The 17727-nt window shown below is 30.2% G+C and overlaps 1 protein-coding gene across 6 annotated transcripts in view; it reads left to right on the plus strand.

The window, feature by feature from the left end:
• The window catches only part of LOC142319125 (uncharacterized), a 223095-nt gene that overhangs the window by 164497 nt on the left and 40871 nt on the right, over positions 1–17727 (plus strand). For all 6 annotated transcript variants that reach the window (XM_075356059.1, XM_075356060.1, XM_075356062.1 and 3 more), the window contains 2 exons: positions 5452–5857; positions 13891–14122. In XM_075356059.1, the coding sequence (XP_075212174.1) occupies positions 5452–5857; positions 13891–14122 (638 nt within the window). The remainder of the gene's footprint in view (positions 1–5451; positions 5858–13890; positions 14123–17727) is intronic.

A 17727-nucleotide genomic window follows, 5' to 3' on the forward strand; every position in this document is an offset into this window, starting at 1 on the left:
ATCTGAAAAGAAAAACGCTTTGTTTTGTTATAACTAGCATAAAAATTTCACCCAGATTTCTGCTGTTAAGGCAAATACTGCTAAAACTCTATAACACAACCCAAATTATTGAACAAAAATTTGTTGTTTTGTATGTAGTCTTATATGAAAAAATAAAAAAATGAGTGTAACTGTATTTCCAGCAGTTACAAAAAAATTGTTTAAATATGCAAAAAAAGAATTGGAGTCAAAAAATATACAGTTTTAGGTTTGCTCTAAATTTACATTGTTAATTTGCCAGTAATCAAATGAGTCAGAATGTTAGAGAATTTAACTCTGAGAAAATCGATATAATTAAAGTTAATAAAATTAATTAAAATCATTTTTATTGAAAAACTAAGAACAATAAAATTCTGAAAATCTTTCCTTACAGGTGATAAATTGAAAATATTAGGCCTACTCTCTTATTAATTTTATAACAGAATTATATCATTATTTAATTTTATTAATAATAAAATTATTATTATTGAATTATTAATTCAATTTACACAGAGATAAAATTATGTAATTTTATCACTGTCCAGATATTCACCTCCAGTGTCATGTACATTTCATGGTGACAATTTATGAATGCAACTGCCTTCTCCAGCATAATTAGGCTGTTTAATTTCTTGGACAGCAAACATGATTCTTAATCAAAGTTTTCATCATTGTTGTATTTGTGTAAATACACTAATATTTTCTGTTTTTCCATGTAAATAAATTCAAAATTTAAATCTATTTGATTCAAAAGTTGTATGAGGATTGCCATCATTTCATATATGATTGTTTCTTGAATTATTAATACCATTACATGTAAGTGTTGTGTTAGTTTGTCAGTGAAGAGTATTTGCATGGCTAATGCTACTCCATTGGGAGTAATTGATTCTATGATTCACCCATATTCTTACAGATATTGTAAACGGTGAAGATGAGAACATTATCAAAGTAATGTTCTCCACATGCTCATATTCATCAAGTTATCATCATATACTTAATCATCATATATCATCATCATATTAGTTAATCAGTCATTATACACTTAATCAAGGACTTGGATGTACATCTCTTCATGACTACTATTTTTTCCTGTTTTAAATTTTCTATAATGACCTTCTTTCTCTCAGTTATCTATGAGTATTTATAAAAATCTGTTTTGTTTTGAATAGTTCAGTTTGGAAGTTTCCAACAGTATTCTTGAACAGCTTCTTTGCCATTATCATTGTAGTATTCTTAGATAAATGTATATTCTTGTATATTCTTCATATGGGAATTTAAATTGATTTTTCCATGTTATTCTTCCAAATCACTAATAGTAATTTCAAAAATAAAAAAAATTATATTGTATGTACGATAATGATAAAAACAGTAGTTTCGTAAGCTTAGTTGATTGATGCACTGTAGTTCATTAGAACTAGTTTTATCATTAGACTTATCATTTATCACTAGATCACTAGTAGTTTATTAACATTTGTTTTTGCTTGTCTCTGGGTATGTTTTGGTGTTGGTTAGCGATTTTAGAAGGGAATATGTAGGATGGCTGGGGGAATGAACTTTTACGGGGTGGAAGAGCATTCAATTTTCAATCACTTTGCATCGTTAGACTATGTTGTGTCTATTGCACTTTTATTGAACTTTTTTTTTCAGTATACAACAAAGTTTTTTTTTTAATACTAATTCAAATGCCTCAACTGAAATAGATACCCTTGTTAGGCAAGGAGTGGTGTTTAGAAGCCAATTAAATTAATTGCATCATTTTGAATGTACTTAAAAACATAACGAATGAAAATCTTGAAAGTTACATTTGGAAATGCAAGATTGAATGGTAAATTATTGTGGTGTATCTGTTCACACATTAAGGAAATTATTGAAGGAGGAAGAAGAAACAATTGCAAGAAAATTAAATGTGCTAGGCAAAATTCATCAAAGAATAAACAAAAAAGTAAACATTGATAATTTCAAAATTCTGCATTAAAAAAAATTATATTAGTTTTCATTAACACATCACAGACAGCCTACTTTGAGAAGTGTATTAAGAGTTTTGAAGCTAGACCATCCAAAATTATAACTTCATTTGAACCATAATATACTGCCCAAAATTTTAAGGAGCATAGGATTCAAATGTAGGAAAACCAAGGTAATAAGAAAATATTGATCAAAAAGAATGATACATTCTTTTAAACAAATCACATATTTGGACAGAATTCAAGATAGAGGAAGAAAGGGCTACAATATTTTTTGTGATGAGTCCTATATTCATTTATATATTTGAAAAGTACTAGGTGGACTTTTAAATGTGTCAGTGGTTACAAGAAGAACATTTTTAAAGGATCAAGGCTAATAATAATAATACTCCACATTGGTAGTGAGGAAGATGTGAAAATATCCTTTTGGTTTTAAATCAGAAAGAAAACGGGGGACTATCACAATGAAATGAATCCAGAAAATCATGAACAGTGGATTAAAAGGAAAGTTGATCAAAAATTTTGATGGAAATTCAATTTTGATGATAGATAAATCTTATCATAACAAAAATGCATCTTAGTCCAAATTTGACTAGTAAAATGGAAATATTGCTGGCAAGGTTAAGAGAAAGGAATATTTATGTACACAATATTGTAGTTTTAAATTAAAACTAAAATATTACCAAAACTTGTTCCTAGGTTTTACAAAAAAAAAAAAAGTTTAGTTTGCTATTGAACATATTAAAAATTAAAATTAATGTAATTCCTTCATTAATTTTTATTTTAAGTCTATTTTTATTTTTAAGTCAATTAAGTGTATGTATAGAATATGCGTGATCAATCTTGGAAATTTCTCTCTGAATGTATTTTGTAAAAATATTAGTGGGGCATGGAGTCATCATTAGAAATGTGCATATTTGAGTGCAAAAAAAAATTAAAAAAGACTAGTTATACCTATAATGGATTGATCCCTATTATGAATATATATTTTTTTATAAAATCTCATTTTCAGTTGCTAATGAGTTTAAAGGTAACTTGTAGAATCTTGAAGGAAGTATAGAAGAATCATTTGTAGAAAATTATAGAAATTGAAAGTTGTAAATGAAGACTTAAAAGTTTATTTGAGTACATTTTATTACACATAGAGGAGATTTAATCCCTTAGATTGCCAAATAGACAAATAGGATTTTTTTTTGCCAAATAGCTTGACTGCGTCTAGTGAAGATAATAAGCATAAAAATGATGTTTCTAATACCTTAAACATTAAATGTAGAAAGAAAAAGTGTAAACATAAAAGTAAAAACCAAGAGTTTTTATTTTTATTTAATAAAGGAGCAAATGATATTGTTTCCTAAAAGCTATTAATTTTATGCAACTATACAAAGAGTATAGACCCTAAACTCTGTTCACTTAGGTCATTATTTTAGAGTGATTCCCTTCTCTAGATTTTTGGGAGAGATTTTGTAAAAGTTAAACATGACATTTTCTCAGGGTTCAAAGAACTTTGTTTTTAAATTTATTACAAAATCAAAAGTTGTGGATTTTTTTTAAGGTTTATATCATGAGCACTTATTGAAAAAGTGCTCGAAGTGAAAAAAAAGTTAATTTAATTGATTTAAATTTTATTTTGGATCTACGTGATTATTTAAGATATGTTTTATTTATATTTAAATACATTTTTAAAAGCATAACTGGGGGATAGAATTGACCCCCCCCCCCTACTAAAAATTTATCTTGTGGGATTGTGAGTGTTAACTGAAGGTTAGGATTATAACATACCAGTCATTTTAAATAATACCAATAAGTGAAATTACTTTTTTCTTTTTATAGTATGTTGTCACTAAATTCTCAATGTTTGATTAATAAACAATGAATGATCAAAACCTTTTTACATATTAGCATAATGAATATGAATTAATTGTTTTTGGTTGTGATGTATAGTGTTTTGTGAAGGACTGGCAAAGGAACAATGAAGCTGATTTTAGAATTAAAATCTGTAATTAAGTAATTATATAAGGATAGCAAATTATACAAGCATTAGAAATAAAATAGAGGTTTATTAAGAACATTACTGTATTTTTTGTTAAAAATTTTCTTCTCAAAAAAAATATTTTCCATAAAAAAAAGTCAATATTTAAAATATTGTACTGTGAAAATAAATATTTAATTATTCATATTTATTTTTACATATATCAGACTATAGATAAATCAGATTTTAGTGGTATGTAATTGTTTTGAAAGATAATTTTTTATTTGTGGAAGTTATAAATTATTTAATAAACTTACCAGAGAAGAAACAGTTGCATATAATAATTGAATGTTTTGATTACAAAAAATATATTATTTTCTTATATATATATATATATATATATATATATATATATATATATGCATTTTTTTTTATTTAAAAGTAAACTGGTTTCCAAAGCAAGTATATGATATTGTTTACATGAATTTCTTATTTATTACATAAGTTTCTTACTTTAAAATGTTTATACCTCTCTTCAATAAGACAATAATCCTTGCTGCTTATTATAAAGGTAATTCATAGATTCCTTGGGAGTAATAAACTTTGTGAATAAATTAAAGGATACTACAAACATTAGTTAAAATTAAACCCTTTTAAAAGCTTCTTTATCCACCTAAGAATTAGTTAGTGAATTATATTCTGGGGTAAAAAATGGATAACATTTTAAAAATTAAAAAATTTTTGCCAGAGTAATTTAAAAAGTTGAAGAATTATAATCTATAAACAATCTTTCAAAGAAATTAATATTTCTTACTAATACATCTTACAGATCTAATAATATATTAACATACAAGCACATCTCATATATGTATGAGAAATTTTGAAATTTGTTAGAAAGCTTTTATAGTTTAAACTCTTTGTGAATTAGATGACAATATCAAACGAGAAAAAGAAAACTAGCAAAGAAGAAACAAAAAAGTTGCATATCTCATGCATTGATAAGTTGAAGCAAGAAATAGAACTTTTAAAGATCAGATTCCTGCTCTTCCTTAACAACCCGAACAAAGCTTGCATGAATGATTGATATGCAGCTGTCTGACATCAGCAAACCCTGTATATCTTGCCATGCAGAGAGCATATAAACAACCTAAACAAGAAATGCTATCATATGCCTCCTGCTTGACCATTCTGAATGTTAGCTTTAAAATGCTAGGACCAGTCTTTTCAGAGAAAAGGAATTGTGTCGCAAGAATGATGCTAACAAGTAATGCTCACAGTAGACTCCTCCTGCTCTCAAATTTCAAAAGGATCTGTGATCTAGAAGAATTGGAATACAATCCTATCTTCAATCGTTTGAAAAATTATGAATATTTATTAATTGTGTTATGTTATCCCATGCATTTGCTTAAAAGGTTTTTTGGTGTTAGTGTGATCATAAATTTATTTTAAGCTACTATAACTTATAAAGAATAATTGATATATTTTTCCTGTTTGTACAAGGTGCATATAAAAAATCCTGTAGATTGAAAGAACCACAGCAGCAACAGCAGCAGCAGCAGCAGTGTGGTGGAAGCGTACGCTTACATGAGCAGAGTAATAATGCGATCAATACTACTGCTATCAGCAGCATTAATAATAATAATAACAATAATAATAATAACAGTAGTCAAAATAATAATAATAACAACAGTAGATCTTGGAATTACAATGGGAGTGGTTTAATTGAACAAAATACAATCAACAATAGGCAGCAGCAACAATTAACTATGGCTGGAACAGTTTTTAATGAAGAACATTTGCCTAGAAACTCAAATTGCAAGAGAAGACTGCTAATGAATGCTGGTGGAACAACAGCTACTGGCAACAACAATAAATGCAGTTCTCCATCCATCAAAACTGAATCAAAGTAAGATAAGTTAATATACTTGTAATTGATGTTTGTTTAGGTTTTTTTTTATTTTAAAAATATCTCGTTTTTCTCTTTTGTAGTTAACCTTTTTACTATGTATTATTTTTCTTCCTCATTAATTATGTTAGTTTGATGTGATACTACATTTCTATTTATCTAATACAAATTGTTTAATCCTAATATGTTTACTACATTTCCTCATCTTCACTTATCCGCCTCCTGTATTGCAATATTCCATTGCAATTTTACACTCTCCACTTCTTACATTAGATTAATTACAATTAACCCTATGTGGTAATGATAAGTTGGGTGTAAATAACTGGGCAATTTTTGACGAAAGATATCAACAATATAAACAGTTTTATTAAAACTTTTATCAAGATAAGTTTATCATTACTAATTTTATAATGAAAATTAATATTTTGGTACAGATTCACACTTTTCATTAAGAAGAATATATTTTTATTTATGTCTTGGTTATCTTGGTAAGATTATTTATAGCAATCAAAAGATTTAGCTGCAGAATAAGATTGACAGAAAACATATGAAACACCTCAGCCCTTTTCTTCATTTTATATTTTAAGTACTCTACCACTTTGGTGTTTAAATCTGATGTTAATGTAACGTAGATGCATCCTAAGTCATACAACTTGATTGTAATAGAGTTTTCCTAGTAGGCTTTGCTGTTGCATGATGTATTTAAATATTTTGAAGGGTTCAACTATAATTTTGAGGCTGCAGGAAATTTTATCAACTCTATATATATATAAAACAACTTCTTTCTAAAGCAGTCTAGAGCTGGTTCTACATTTTGGTTTGGTATGAGTCTCAATTCTCCCCCATCAGCAAGTCGTCTTTTATTTATGCACGTTCTTAGAATTCTTCTTTCTATTCTTTGTACCTCTGCCGAGTAGGAAATGTTAGATCTTATATATATATATATATATATACAGAGTGATTCAGGAGGATGGGGAAATACTTTGACAACTCATTCCAGAGGCTAAAAATAAGAAAAAAGTTCATATAAACACAGGTCTGAAAACGCTTAGTTAACGAGTTATACAGGGTGAAAGGCTTTACCTCCGGGTAAACTAAGGCTTTCTGAAATTCTGGGAAGAGGCAAATTTAATTATTTCTTATGGTTTTTGAGCTGGAAAATCGAAAAAAATTGGTCCCAGAACTGTATCTCTCATAGTTTCTAAGATATTCCATGTAAAACGCCAAAAATAAGGTCAAAAAACACATTTTTTTAAGTTTGACGTACAATAACGTTGTTAAATTGGCAATAAATCATACATTTTTCAGACATAAATTGTAGAGAATTTAATTATAAGAAGATTAATGTAAATAATGTCAGCAGAAAACAAATAAAATTTTAAACATGTCGACTTATTAACAACAAAACCGACAAAAACTTAGAAGAAAATGTTACAAAGAAGAAAACAGATGTGTCTAGTAGGTACAATAATTTTAGACTTACGGAAAACAAGTTGGCAACACTGATTTTTTTAATCGCAATTTGTTTAAATACTACTACTTGCTGTCAGTTAATTGTGGTAATGTGTTAAATAAACCTTTCGCTGATCAATCGTGTTTGCAGTATTATGTCGTATTCTTATTGTAAAAATTTCAGAAAACTGTTAAGAAGTATATTTTGTATTCATTTTGCAGTGCATAAATATCAAGTCTGTTAAAAGAGTGAAATTCTGTTTAGTTTTGTTTTGAAAAATGCTGCGTGTCTTCACTAATGCCGAATATGCTGACATGATTTTCATCTACGGATATTATATTATGGAATATATAATATTATGGTTATGGAATATCGACATAGGTATCCTGGTCGTGTTCTACCAAATCGTAAAGTATTTATTAGAATTTTTAATAATCTTCGTGAGAATGGTACACTTCCCAGTGCTCATATTTCATCTGAACGACAAACAAATCATGCTGATGAAGGAGAAACATTCTGCAGATCGTTCAATGTAGTCTGGAAATGAGTACATGATTAATTGCAACACGGCCCAATATTTCACAAAGTAGAGTATGGAGGACATTAAATAATAATGGATTGCATCCTTTTCATATTCAGAAAGTGCAACATCTCCAGCCTGGTAACTACGTCAGCCAGCTGCAAATTTGTCAATGGGTTAATAGGATTCAACATTTAATTCCATTTATACTATTTTTGGATGAAGCTACTTTCACTCATAACGGAATAAACAACACACAGAATGCGCATCGGTGGTCTGAAGAAAACCTACATACTACAGTGGAAAAAAATTTCCAGCTACGATTTTCAGTGAATGTTTCGTGTGGTATCATAGATGACCAATTAATTGATCCTTTCATACTACAACATCGTGTCACAGGGAGAAATTATCTGGAATTTTTACGTAATGAATTTATTATTTTGCTGGAAAATATCCCCTTAGCAAAATGAATTGAAATGTATTACCAACTTGATGGAGCTCCTACTCATTTCACCAATGAAGTAAGCCAATGTCTTGATGAAAAGCTTGTTGGTAAATGGATAGGAGGTGGAGGGCCGGTTAATTGGCCACCGAGATCCCCAGACCTCACTCCATTGGATTACTGTTTGTGGGGATGGTTGAAAAATGAGGTTAACAAGCAAAAAGTAGATACACGCGATGAACTGATTGCTCGCATTCTCAACGCTGCAGCTATAATCAAGGAACGCAAAGATACCATTAGACTGGCAACACAAAATCTAGTACAACGCATTGAAAAGTGCATTGAACACAACGGTGGCTTTTTGAAAGTTATCAAACCGCATGAAATACTACTTGTAATCAGCATTTTATCATTATCATAAATAAACAGTAAGTATTCTTTCTTTCTCCAGTTATTTTTTACTGTACATAACGAAAAAGTTTTTTCAATCTGTTAAAAATTAATCTCTTTTGTTGGTAATAAAAGTCAACATGTTTAAAATTTTATTTGTTTTCTGTTGACATTATGTACATCAATCTTCTTATAATTAAATTCTCTACAATTTATGTTTAAAAAATGTATGATTTATTGCCAATTTAACAATCTTATTGTACGTCAAACTTAAAAAATGTGTTTTTTGGCGTTTTACATGGGATATCTTAGAAAATAAGAGAGATACAGTTCTGGGACCTATTTTTTTTCGATTTCCCAGCTCAAAAACCATAAGAAACAATTAAATTTGCTCCTTAATTGACCTTCCCAGAATTTCAGAAAGCCTTAATTTACCCGGAGGAACTGAAACTCGGGCAATATCTTTCACCCTGTATAACTCGCTAACGAAGCGTTTTCAGACGTATGTTTATATGAACTTTTTTCTTATTTTTAGCCTCTAGAATGAGTTGTCAAAGTATTGCCCTATCCTCCTGAATTACTCTGTGTATATATATAGTTAGTTGTTTTACTAATTATTAAACATTGGTTTAATCTCTGTATTTCTTTTTTTAACAACTGTGTTCTAGCAGATTCCTTCAGCAGAATTTTTTAGCCAAAAACTTGATTGTTTCTAATCAAGGTGTATTATTCATCTTTTAGAAACAAGTTTTGAATTTAAGTTAAGGTAGGATCTCAAAAGATTCATTGTAAACTGTTGTTTTTGAAAATCCATTATATGGAAATTATTTCTTTGTTCAGTTATCTCTGTATAAATACGAGGTGGAATCTATTTTTTAATTATTATTCAGTTTTACACACTTGTAGATGAATTAATATATAAACATGTTTTGCTACAGAAAAATTATTTAACCTCTTTAAGCTTCCAATTTAATTTTAATGACTTAATCTCTATGAGGGTGGGATGGAAAGTTCTGAGCCTCATATAGAGATGGTGTTAGTGCACTTAATTTCTCATTGGTGTTGCGTGATTCCATTCTTCATTAGTTTACTATAAGAGTCTCAAATCACTGCATCACTGAGTTCAGTATTTACAGTTCTTGAGAGTGAAGAATTAGGTGTTTTTTGAAAAATTGAAATTTGTGCAGTAGTTAAATTGTTTTCTCTGAATGCTTAAGTGCAAAGGAAATTAAAGAAGAGTTTGATGTGTCACTGGGAGAGTCTTCTCCTTCAAATACAACAGTTAAATGCTAGGTTGCAGAGTTTAAAATGGGTCTAACATGCACTAGCGATGAACCACACATTGGATGCCCTTCTGAAGTAACTATGTCAGAAATGATAGAAGTGCATAAAATTGTTTTGGCAGATCGACTAGCGACAATGAATAAGTTAGCAGAGTAAGAGTATGTATGCATGTCAGTAGAACGTGTAATGCAATATTTTGCACGAACATTTGTATAAGCTATGCGCTAAATGAGTGCTGCATTTGTTTACGCGTGACCAAAAACAGTGCCAAAAAAATATTTCAAGTGATTGTATCTAGTTCTTTCAGTGCATTCCAGAGGAATTTTTTGCCTAACCCAAAAAAATGGCTCTCAGGAAAGAGATTAAGTTATTGCTGCTATAGATAGTTATTTTAAGGAGTTGGATAAATTGACTTCTGAACTGGCATAAGTGCTCTTGTGAAACACTGGGCTAATTGCATAGATCTTAATGGTTACGTTGTTGAAAAATAAATCAAAATGTTGAAAAATGTTGTATTTTATCCAGGCCCAGAACTTTTCACCCCACCCTCGTATTATAGCCTCATCTTCAATATGTATGTGGCAAAACAAAATCATTAACTTAAAATCTCTTTTTGATATCAGTAAAATTGATTTTTAGTCTTAACAGTAGTTCTGTTTTTTGTTCTTTGAGAATTAACTTCATAAACATAAAACAAAAATTACACATATAGTTTCTAGTTAAACATTTTTGTTAGTTTCTAATACAGTTTTTATTAATTGAATGGCCTTTTACCCTGCTTTTATTGAATATATAATTAAAAAAAAGTGTTATAGAATAAGTATACTATAGATCCCTGCTTAGAGTATTAAAATGAATGCAATAAAATACATAAAAAGAATGATTAAACTGGTAAAAAAAGTTAGCCAATGAAAAATTAACCAAAAATTCCAGGAATGATTTAAAGTCAGTATGAAATGTGGTAAAAAGATTGAGCTAACTTGACAATTTCATTAATCTTCCTAAAGGGAACTGCTGGAGTTCCCTTTCTTCCCAGCTAAGTTACAGATGGCTTCAACCACTGCTTTATTTTATTTATACACTTAAAGGTTATTATCTGTGATTTGATTTTGTTTCCATTAATATTTTCAGATCTTTGTTGTAAAATTAAAATTAAAAATGTTCAACATACTTAAATAATGCCAATGCCTAAATATTCTTGTTCTGGTTGGAAAATTGATTTGATATCTATTTCAGTGTTCCATTATATAAAATAATTTATCATTTATGTCTTTACTTTCCCCAAAAAATTTGGGGGAACTGTACTGATAAAAAAAATTGTCCTAATACTTGTCAGATTATTTTCAAATTGATATTTTTTTTATTTTCTGTAACATTTTGGTAATCAAAAGCAATTTGTACTTGGATTGTTGGGTACTTGGAAGACAATAATATACAGTGCTCAACACAATTTGAATTTAAGCCCAAAGTTCATGAAGATCATGGAATACGTCCCTTAGAATTTGTGGTGATATACTTACTACATTTACCATATACATAATATTGGTTTTTCATGTATAGGTAACTAAAAATAGGTCTTGAAAAAATAAAGCTATTCTTTGGGGTGAGAAGGGTTAGAATGGAAAGAGCATACGGCCTATACTAAAAATATTCTCTCTATTTATTAATTTTTAATTAATTTATTATAACCACTTCCACCTTTCTTTTTTTCAGTGTATCTAGCACTTTTTCAGAGATCAATGCTTCTTTAGAATGAGTTTTATTATAAAAAATAATTAAAAACAATAGAGAACAAGTTAACTATTGATTTACTGTGTTAATAAATGATATGTATAAGATCTTAAAATTAATTGTGCCCATTTTACTCTTGATACATTATTTACAATTTTCATGAAAGCAGAAAATTTTAGTTGTTTATATTTCACCAAATATGATTAGTCTTCTAAAATTTACTTATGAACTTGATATTAGAAACAAATAAAGTCTATTAAGGAATATATTTATAATATATATGATAAAACATGTATTACAATTGAAATATGGTTCTATTATCACTTTTGGTACCAAGTAGTTTTAGCTTTATGATATTTTAAAATTATAAGAGTACCTATTTTTCACTACAATGTATAATCACACTTGTTTCTGGGATGCGGTTTAAGAAAATATAATAACAAATAATGTAAAGGAAAAAATAATTAAATTTAGGTTATATCTAAAAAAAAATAGTGGATAGTGAATATAAGTACAATAAAGTCTACTTTTTGCTTTACATTCTGCATCAAAAATGGATTAATTTTGGCAAGCTGATAGAGTAAAATAATATGTATACCTTATTGTATTCAAGTTACCTTCTTAAATTACTGATGAAAGAAAATCATAAGGCCATCTCTTGTGAAATCAGTTTGTAAACTTCTACCATGAGCTATTTTATTTTACTAGAAGAGTACAGTTTAATCATTATTTAGTGTTTTATCAATTTTTAAGTGATACAGAATCAGACATGTCCATTGTTCAAGACAGGAAACACACTCTTAACTACATAGTCAAAATGGACTTCTGTTTGTGTATGATGTAAGGAATAAAAACCTGGCTTCATCATGTATTAGAATGCAATTTAAAAATGAGTCCCTTGTGCTGCTTTATATTGTTCCAACAATTTTTAACTTGCTTGATCATTCTGCTAAATGTTTCTTTGTACAACAATACTAGTTATAGTTGCTTAGCATGTTTGCTATTATATAAAATGCATAAATTATCTATTATATAAGTGAATGCCAGATAATAAGAAGTACTAAAGGCAGAGGCAATAAACGCTCCAAGATTCTTATTGATTCTTAACTAATAAATTACTATTTACTATGTATTCTAGCCGAGAGTAAAAAGGATTTAGAAGAAACAATGAACGGCATAGATGAAGTCCTATGCAAGAACTATCGCATAAAATAAACAAGAACAAAACAAAAGTAATGAAATGTAGTAGAAATAACAAAGATGGACCATTGAATGTGAAAATAGGAGGAGAAAAGATTATGGAGGTAGAAGAATTTTGTTATTTGGGAAGTAGAATTACTAAAGATGGACGAAGCAGGAGCGATATAAAATGCCGAATAGCACAAGCTAAACGAGCCTTCAGTAAGAATATAGTTTGTTTACATCAAAAATTAATTTAAATGTCAGGAAAAGATTTTTGAAAGTGTATGTTTGGAGTGTCGCTTTATATGGAAGTGAAACTTGGACAATCAGAGTATCTGAGAAGAAAAGATTAGAAGATTTTGAAATGTGGTGCTACAGGAGAATGTTAAAAATCAGATGGGTGGATAAAGTGACAAATGAAGAGGTATTGCGACAAATAGATGAAGAAAGAAGCATTTGGAAAAATATAGTTAAAAGAAGAGACAGACTTATGGGCCACATACTAAGGCATCCTGGAATAGTCGCTTTAATATTGGAAGGACAGGTAGAAGGAAAAAATTGTGTAGGCAGGCCACGTTTGGAATATGTAAAACAAATTGTTAGGGATGTAGGATGTAGAGGGTATACTGAAATGAAACGACTAGCACTAGATAGGGAATCTTGGAGAGCTGCATCAAACCAGTCAAATGACTGAAGACAAAAAAAAAATGTTTTCTATTCTTCAATGATGCTAAAAAATTTTTTAAAAATGAATTCATTTTTGATGAGTTAGTGATTACTGCAATGATATAATTTTTATTCTGAAATTATCCCGCTCCATTTCTGAAGATGTCAGTGCTCTTAAAGAGAATAAAAAATATGTGTAAAGTTTTCCATTATTGTGGTAATGATTATAATATATGGTTGTACAGCTTTTAGCTGGGGAGTATGCTTGCCATATTTACCACATGAAAGTAATAATTTTTTTTTTTTTAATTTTTGTTACATTTTATTTATTCTGTATAATTTTTCTCTTCATAATTCTGTTATAGTGACCTTCTAGAATCACTGGAAGAATCTATGTATTCAGAAGTTGCTGCGTTGATATCTGTCAACGAACAGCGTCCTAGTTATTTACTTCAGTTATTTAAAGATCTAAAGCAGATTAACTCTGACCCTGACAGACAAGCAGCCCTACTCACCATCCATAATCTTGCTTCTAAATCAACTGCTAATGCTACGCCGATTTCAACTTCTTCATCATTGCCTTTGCCCTGCCATAATGTGAGTTTATTTTATAAGAAAATAATTATAGTGTAACTGTATTTTAAATATGATCTATATTTATTACCAGTCTTATTTATTATCCAGCCTTGTTCAGATCCCATAACTAAGAACGTACTTATTTTATGAAATAGATGAAGCTTAGCGTTAAGGTCTTAGTAGTAACCTCTTTCCATAGATTTAATGAAAATGTGGTGTTGCTATTCATGTATGAATTCATGTTAAGATTAATAGAGAGAAAAAAGACATTAAATGTTCTTAAACAGCTAGCCTTCCATAGCCATATCCCAATGATATGTTTGGGAATTTTGATTGATGTTCATCTCTTCATGTATATATGTGTAAAATGTTTTGGTTAATTCCAAAACTCATTTCCTTGAAATTGGATAATCCATTTCAGTTGTACAAGTTAATATATATGTGTATGAAAAAGATTTTCCTGGTGAAAATCCAGAAAAACATTTATCAATCAAAATTGATTGAAAATTATTAAGTGGAGTACCAAATGAAACTGCTTTAAAAGAGGATTTTGCACGTATATGTGTACATATAATTTATACATTTTATTAAAAATACCACTTTGTTACCTGTTAAACAATCAACCAAGTACATTTTCCTTTTAAAAAAAATCAATAAACAAGAGAAATATTAAAAATTAAAAAACATGACTGCCAAAAATAGAAACATCACTCTTTAATACAGGATACTTAAAGAGTGTATGGGTGAAAATTTTATATATAATTTTTTTTTAATCTGTTTAAACATATGTATCAATATATATATATATATATATATATTTAAACATAGTTATGTAGCTTATGACATTCCCGGTAACGTAAGGATTCCAACATGGGGGGGGGGGGTCATACATCTAAATCGCTTCAGCTGTTGAGCTGCTATGGTGGAACAAACATACATGCATATACCCTAAATACATTAGACTCCTTTTTGGGCAGTTGTAAAAAACATTTATTGAGCATCCTGAGAAATATGATTACTGCATTCCATAGAACCTCCTGTAAATTAACGGATATAAGTAATTAGAAGTTTATCTTTAGACAGTATCAGACATTATTTATTAAAAATCTAATGCTCAGTAAAAAAATAATAATAAAGCTGAAAAATAAACCTCCAAAGTGTGACCAATTGACTGTGACATTTACTTACTTGTTTTTGGCAATCAAGTAAAGCAAACAAGTTAATGCCATTTTGTGAAAAGTGGATAAAATTGAAAATCAAGCTATTATAAAGTACTTTGTTTTAAAAGGTTCAACCTCATTGACATACAAAATTTTCCACTTTAAATAATTCATCCCTTTGTTTGTGATGCTAAAAATGTGGGCTGCTGAATTTAAACATAATCATATGTTCATTAAAGATTATGACTGCTTAGGATGTCCAAAAACTGCAACCTATGAAGTTACAAAAATTCACCATGTTATATTAAATGATCATAAACTGGAAAGTATGCAAGTTTACTATTGTCCCAAACATCTCAATAAACCAAGTGCACTACATTTTATTTATTGTTTAGTATATGAAAAAGCTTTCCACTTGATAGGTGCTGGATTTGTTAACAGTCTACCAAAACTACATTCAACTAAACGCACCTCAAGAATATTTAGATTTATTTAAATGCAATTCCGCTGAGTAACATGGATTCACCATTACCAGAGACTGAACGCAGTACAGACAATGGGTTTGTAACAGATGGAAATGCACCAGAAAAAGTGAAAACAATTCCATGTTCAGGAAAAGCCATAATTATGGTTTTCTGGATTCTCGTTGTGTGGTACTTGTAGACAACCTGGTAAAAGGCAGGACTTATGAAGAATTATTTTGCTTCATTACTGGACTGTTTGAAGGGTGCTATTCAGGCTAAGCATATATATCTGGACAAAAAAAAGGTGCTCGTTCACGATGATATGTGCCAGCACACACATCTCAGGTTATTGCTGCAAAACTCCATGACGTGCACTTTGAAGTGCTTCCACATGCTCAGTATTCATCAAATTTGGCTTCCAGCAATTACTTTCCCTTTCTAAACCTGAAAAAAAGGATCACAGGATGAAGATTCACCTTAAATAATGAGGTCAAAACTTAGACAATGATTTTGCAGAGTTTGATAAATTGTATTATACTGATGGTACTAAAACATTCTAAAGTAATTGGTCTAAATTTATCAAATTGCAAGGTGATTACATTGAAAGTGAAAAGAAAATTTCTGACAAATTTTGTTTTCTTTGTCAGGCCAAAAACTTTCTGAATGGCTCTCATAGCTATAATAGTAATTAATGCTGCTCCTACATCACCTATACATCAAAGTGTAGCAACAACTTGGGATAGTATGGTTAATAGAACTTAATTTTTATTTTTGTTAAAATTAACCCACCTTGGGCTATTCCTGTAGTTCACTCCTCCTACAGTTCCTAGGTCCAAGCCTTTACCTGCAGTCCTCAAAATCCCCTTTGACTTTTTTGTGTTACAGCAATGCCAGACTAGATGTCCTCCCTCAGCCATCCTTGGCATAGCCTCCAGCTTCTTCAGGTGTTGTCTTGAATTGGTACACAGATACCAATGCAGTTGTCTTTTTCAGCTTTACTCATCATCTCATTGGCCTTTCATTCATCCTGTCATGCAATATCTAAAATGTAACTGCAACCGTACGCCTCACATACAAACTTTATTATACTTAAATAAATACGAGGTGTGTTCAAAAAATAATGAGAATTTTTGTTTTTTGGAAAGTATTTTATTTATTGGTCTGCATTTATCTTATCCCCTTCAAAATAGTCTCCATTAGAATTATGCCAGTGCTTTTTCCAGTTCTCAAAACACTTCTGGAACTCAAATCTTTGGAATAGTGTTTAGCTCTATTCCAAAGATTCATTAATGGGATAGACTTTCGTATAATGTTACTCTTTACCACAATATGAACAAAGTTCCTGCTGTTTGCAGTTCTTCGTCACATTTCTAATACCTCAACATCTGAAATAATGGCTCTTCTTCAACTTTTTCTATAAAAGCAGCTCTCAATCGTTTGTCTCACTCGAGTACGAAGTGAACATTACAGCCGCCCCCTTTTTTTTATCCACCTGAGGCCAACCGGTAACTGCCTAGAAGATGTTGCCTCAGTTGATCTTATGTGATGCGGCGATGTCCAGCCACCACCCTTTAGCATTGTCCACCCATTGGACCTTCTCAATAGGGTCCCTTTGTTTCATTGAAGCAACACTACCTCCCCTTCTGCTGTGATGCCTCTTCCCAGGAGGGCTACCCTCCCCATCACTACTCCTAGTCGGGGTCCAAGTATGCTCCCATGCGTACCCCCTGACCCTCATGCGCCCACCCCTCAAACCTCAAGGGTCCTTAATGTATCATCAGAGCGTCCCGAGCTAGTTGCGTGTGACTGAGCCAAGTTGTCTTCAGCAAAAAGTCTATCTCCCTGGCCCTGCATGGTTCTGCGCTTTGACGTGACTGACTACATTATTTTAGCCAGCTCCCAATTTTTTTCTTTTTATTTATCACAATAAAAAGCACCAGCACCAGCCTCGCCTATGAGGCATACAGTAGCCCCCCTAAAGACTCTTATGAAAAGTGCTTAT

This window comes from Lycorma delicatula, chromosome 2 (assembly GCF_047948215.1).
Source record: "Lycorma delicatula isolate Av1 chromosome 2, ASM4794821v1, whole genome shotgun sequence".
Taxonomy (NCBI): domain Eukaryota; kingdom Metazoa; phylum Arthropoda; class Insecta; order Hemiptera; family Fulgoridae; genus Lycorma; species Lycorma delicatula.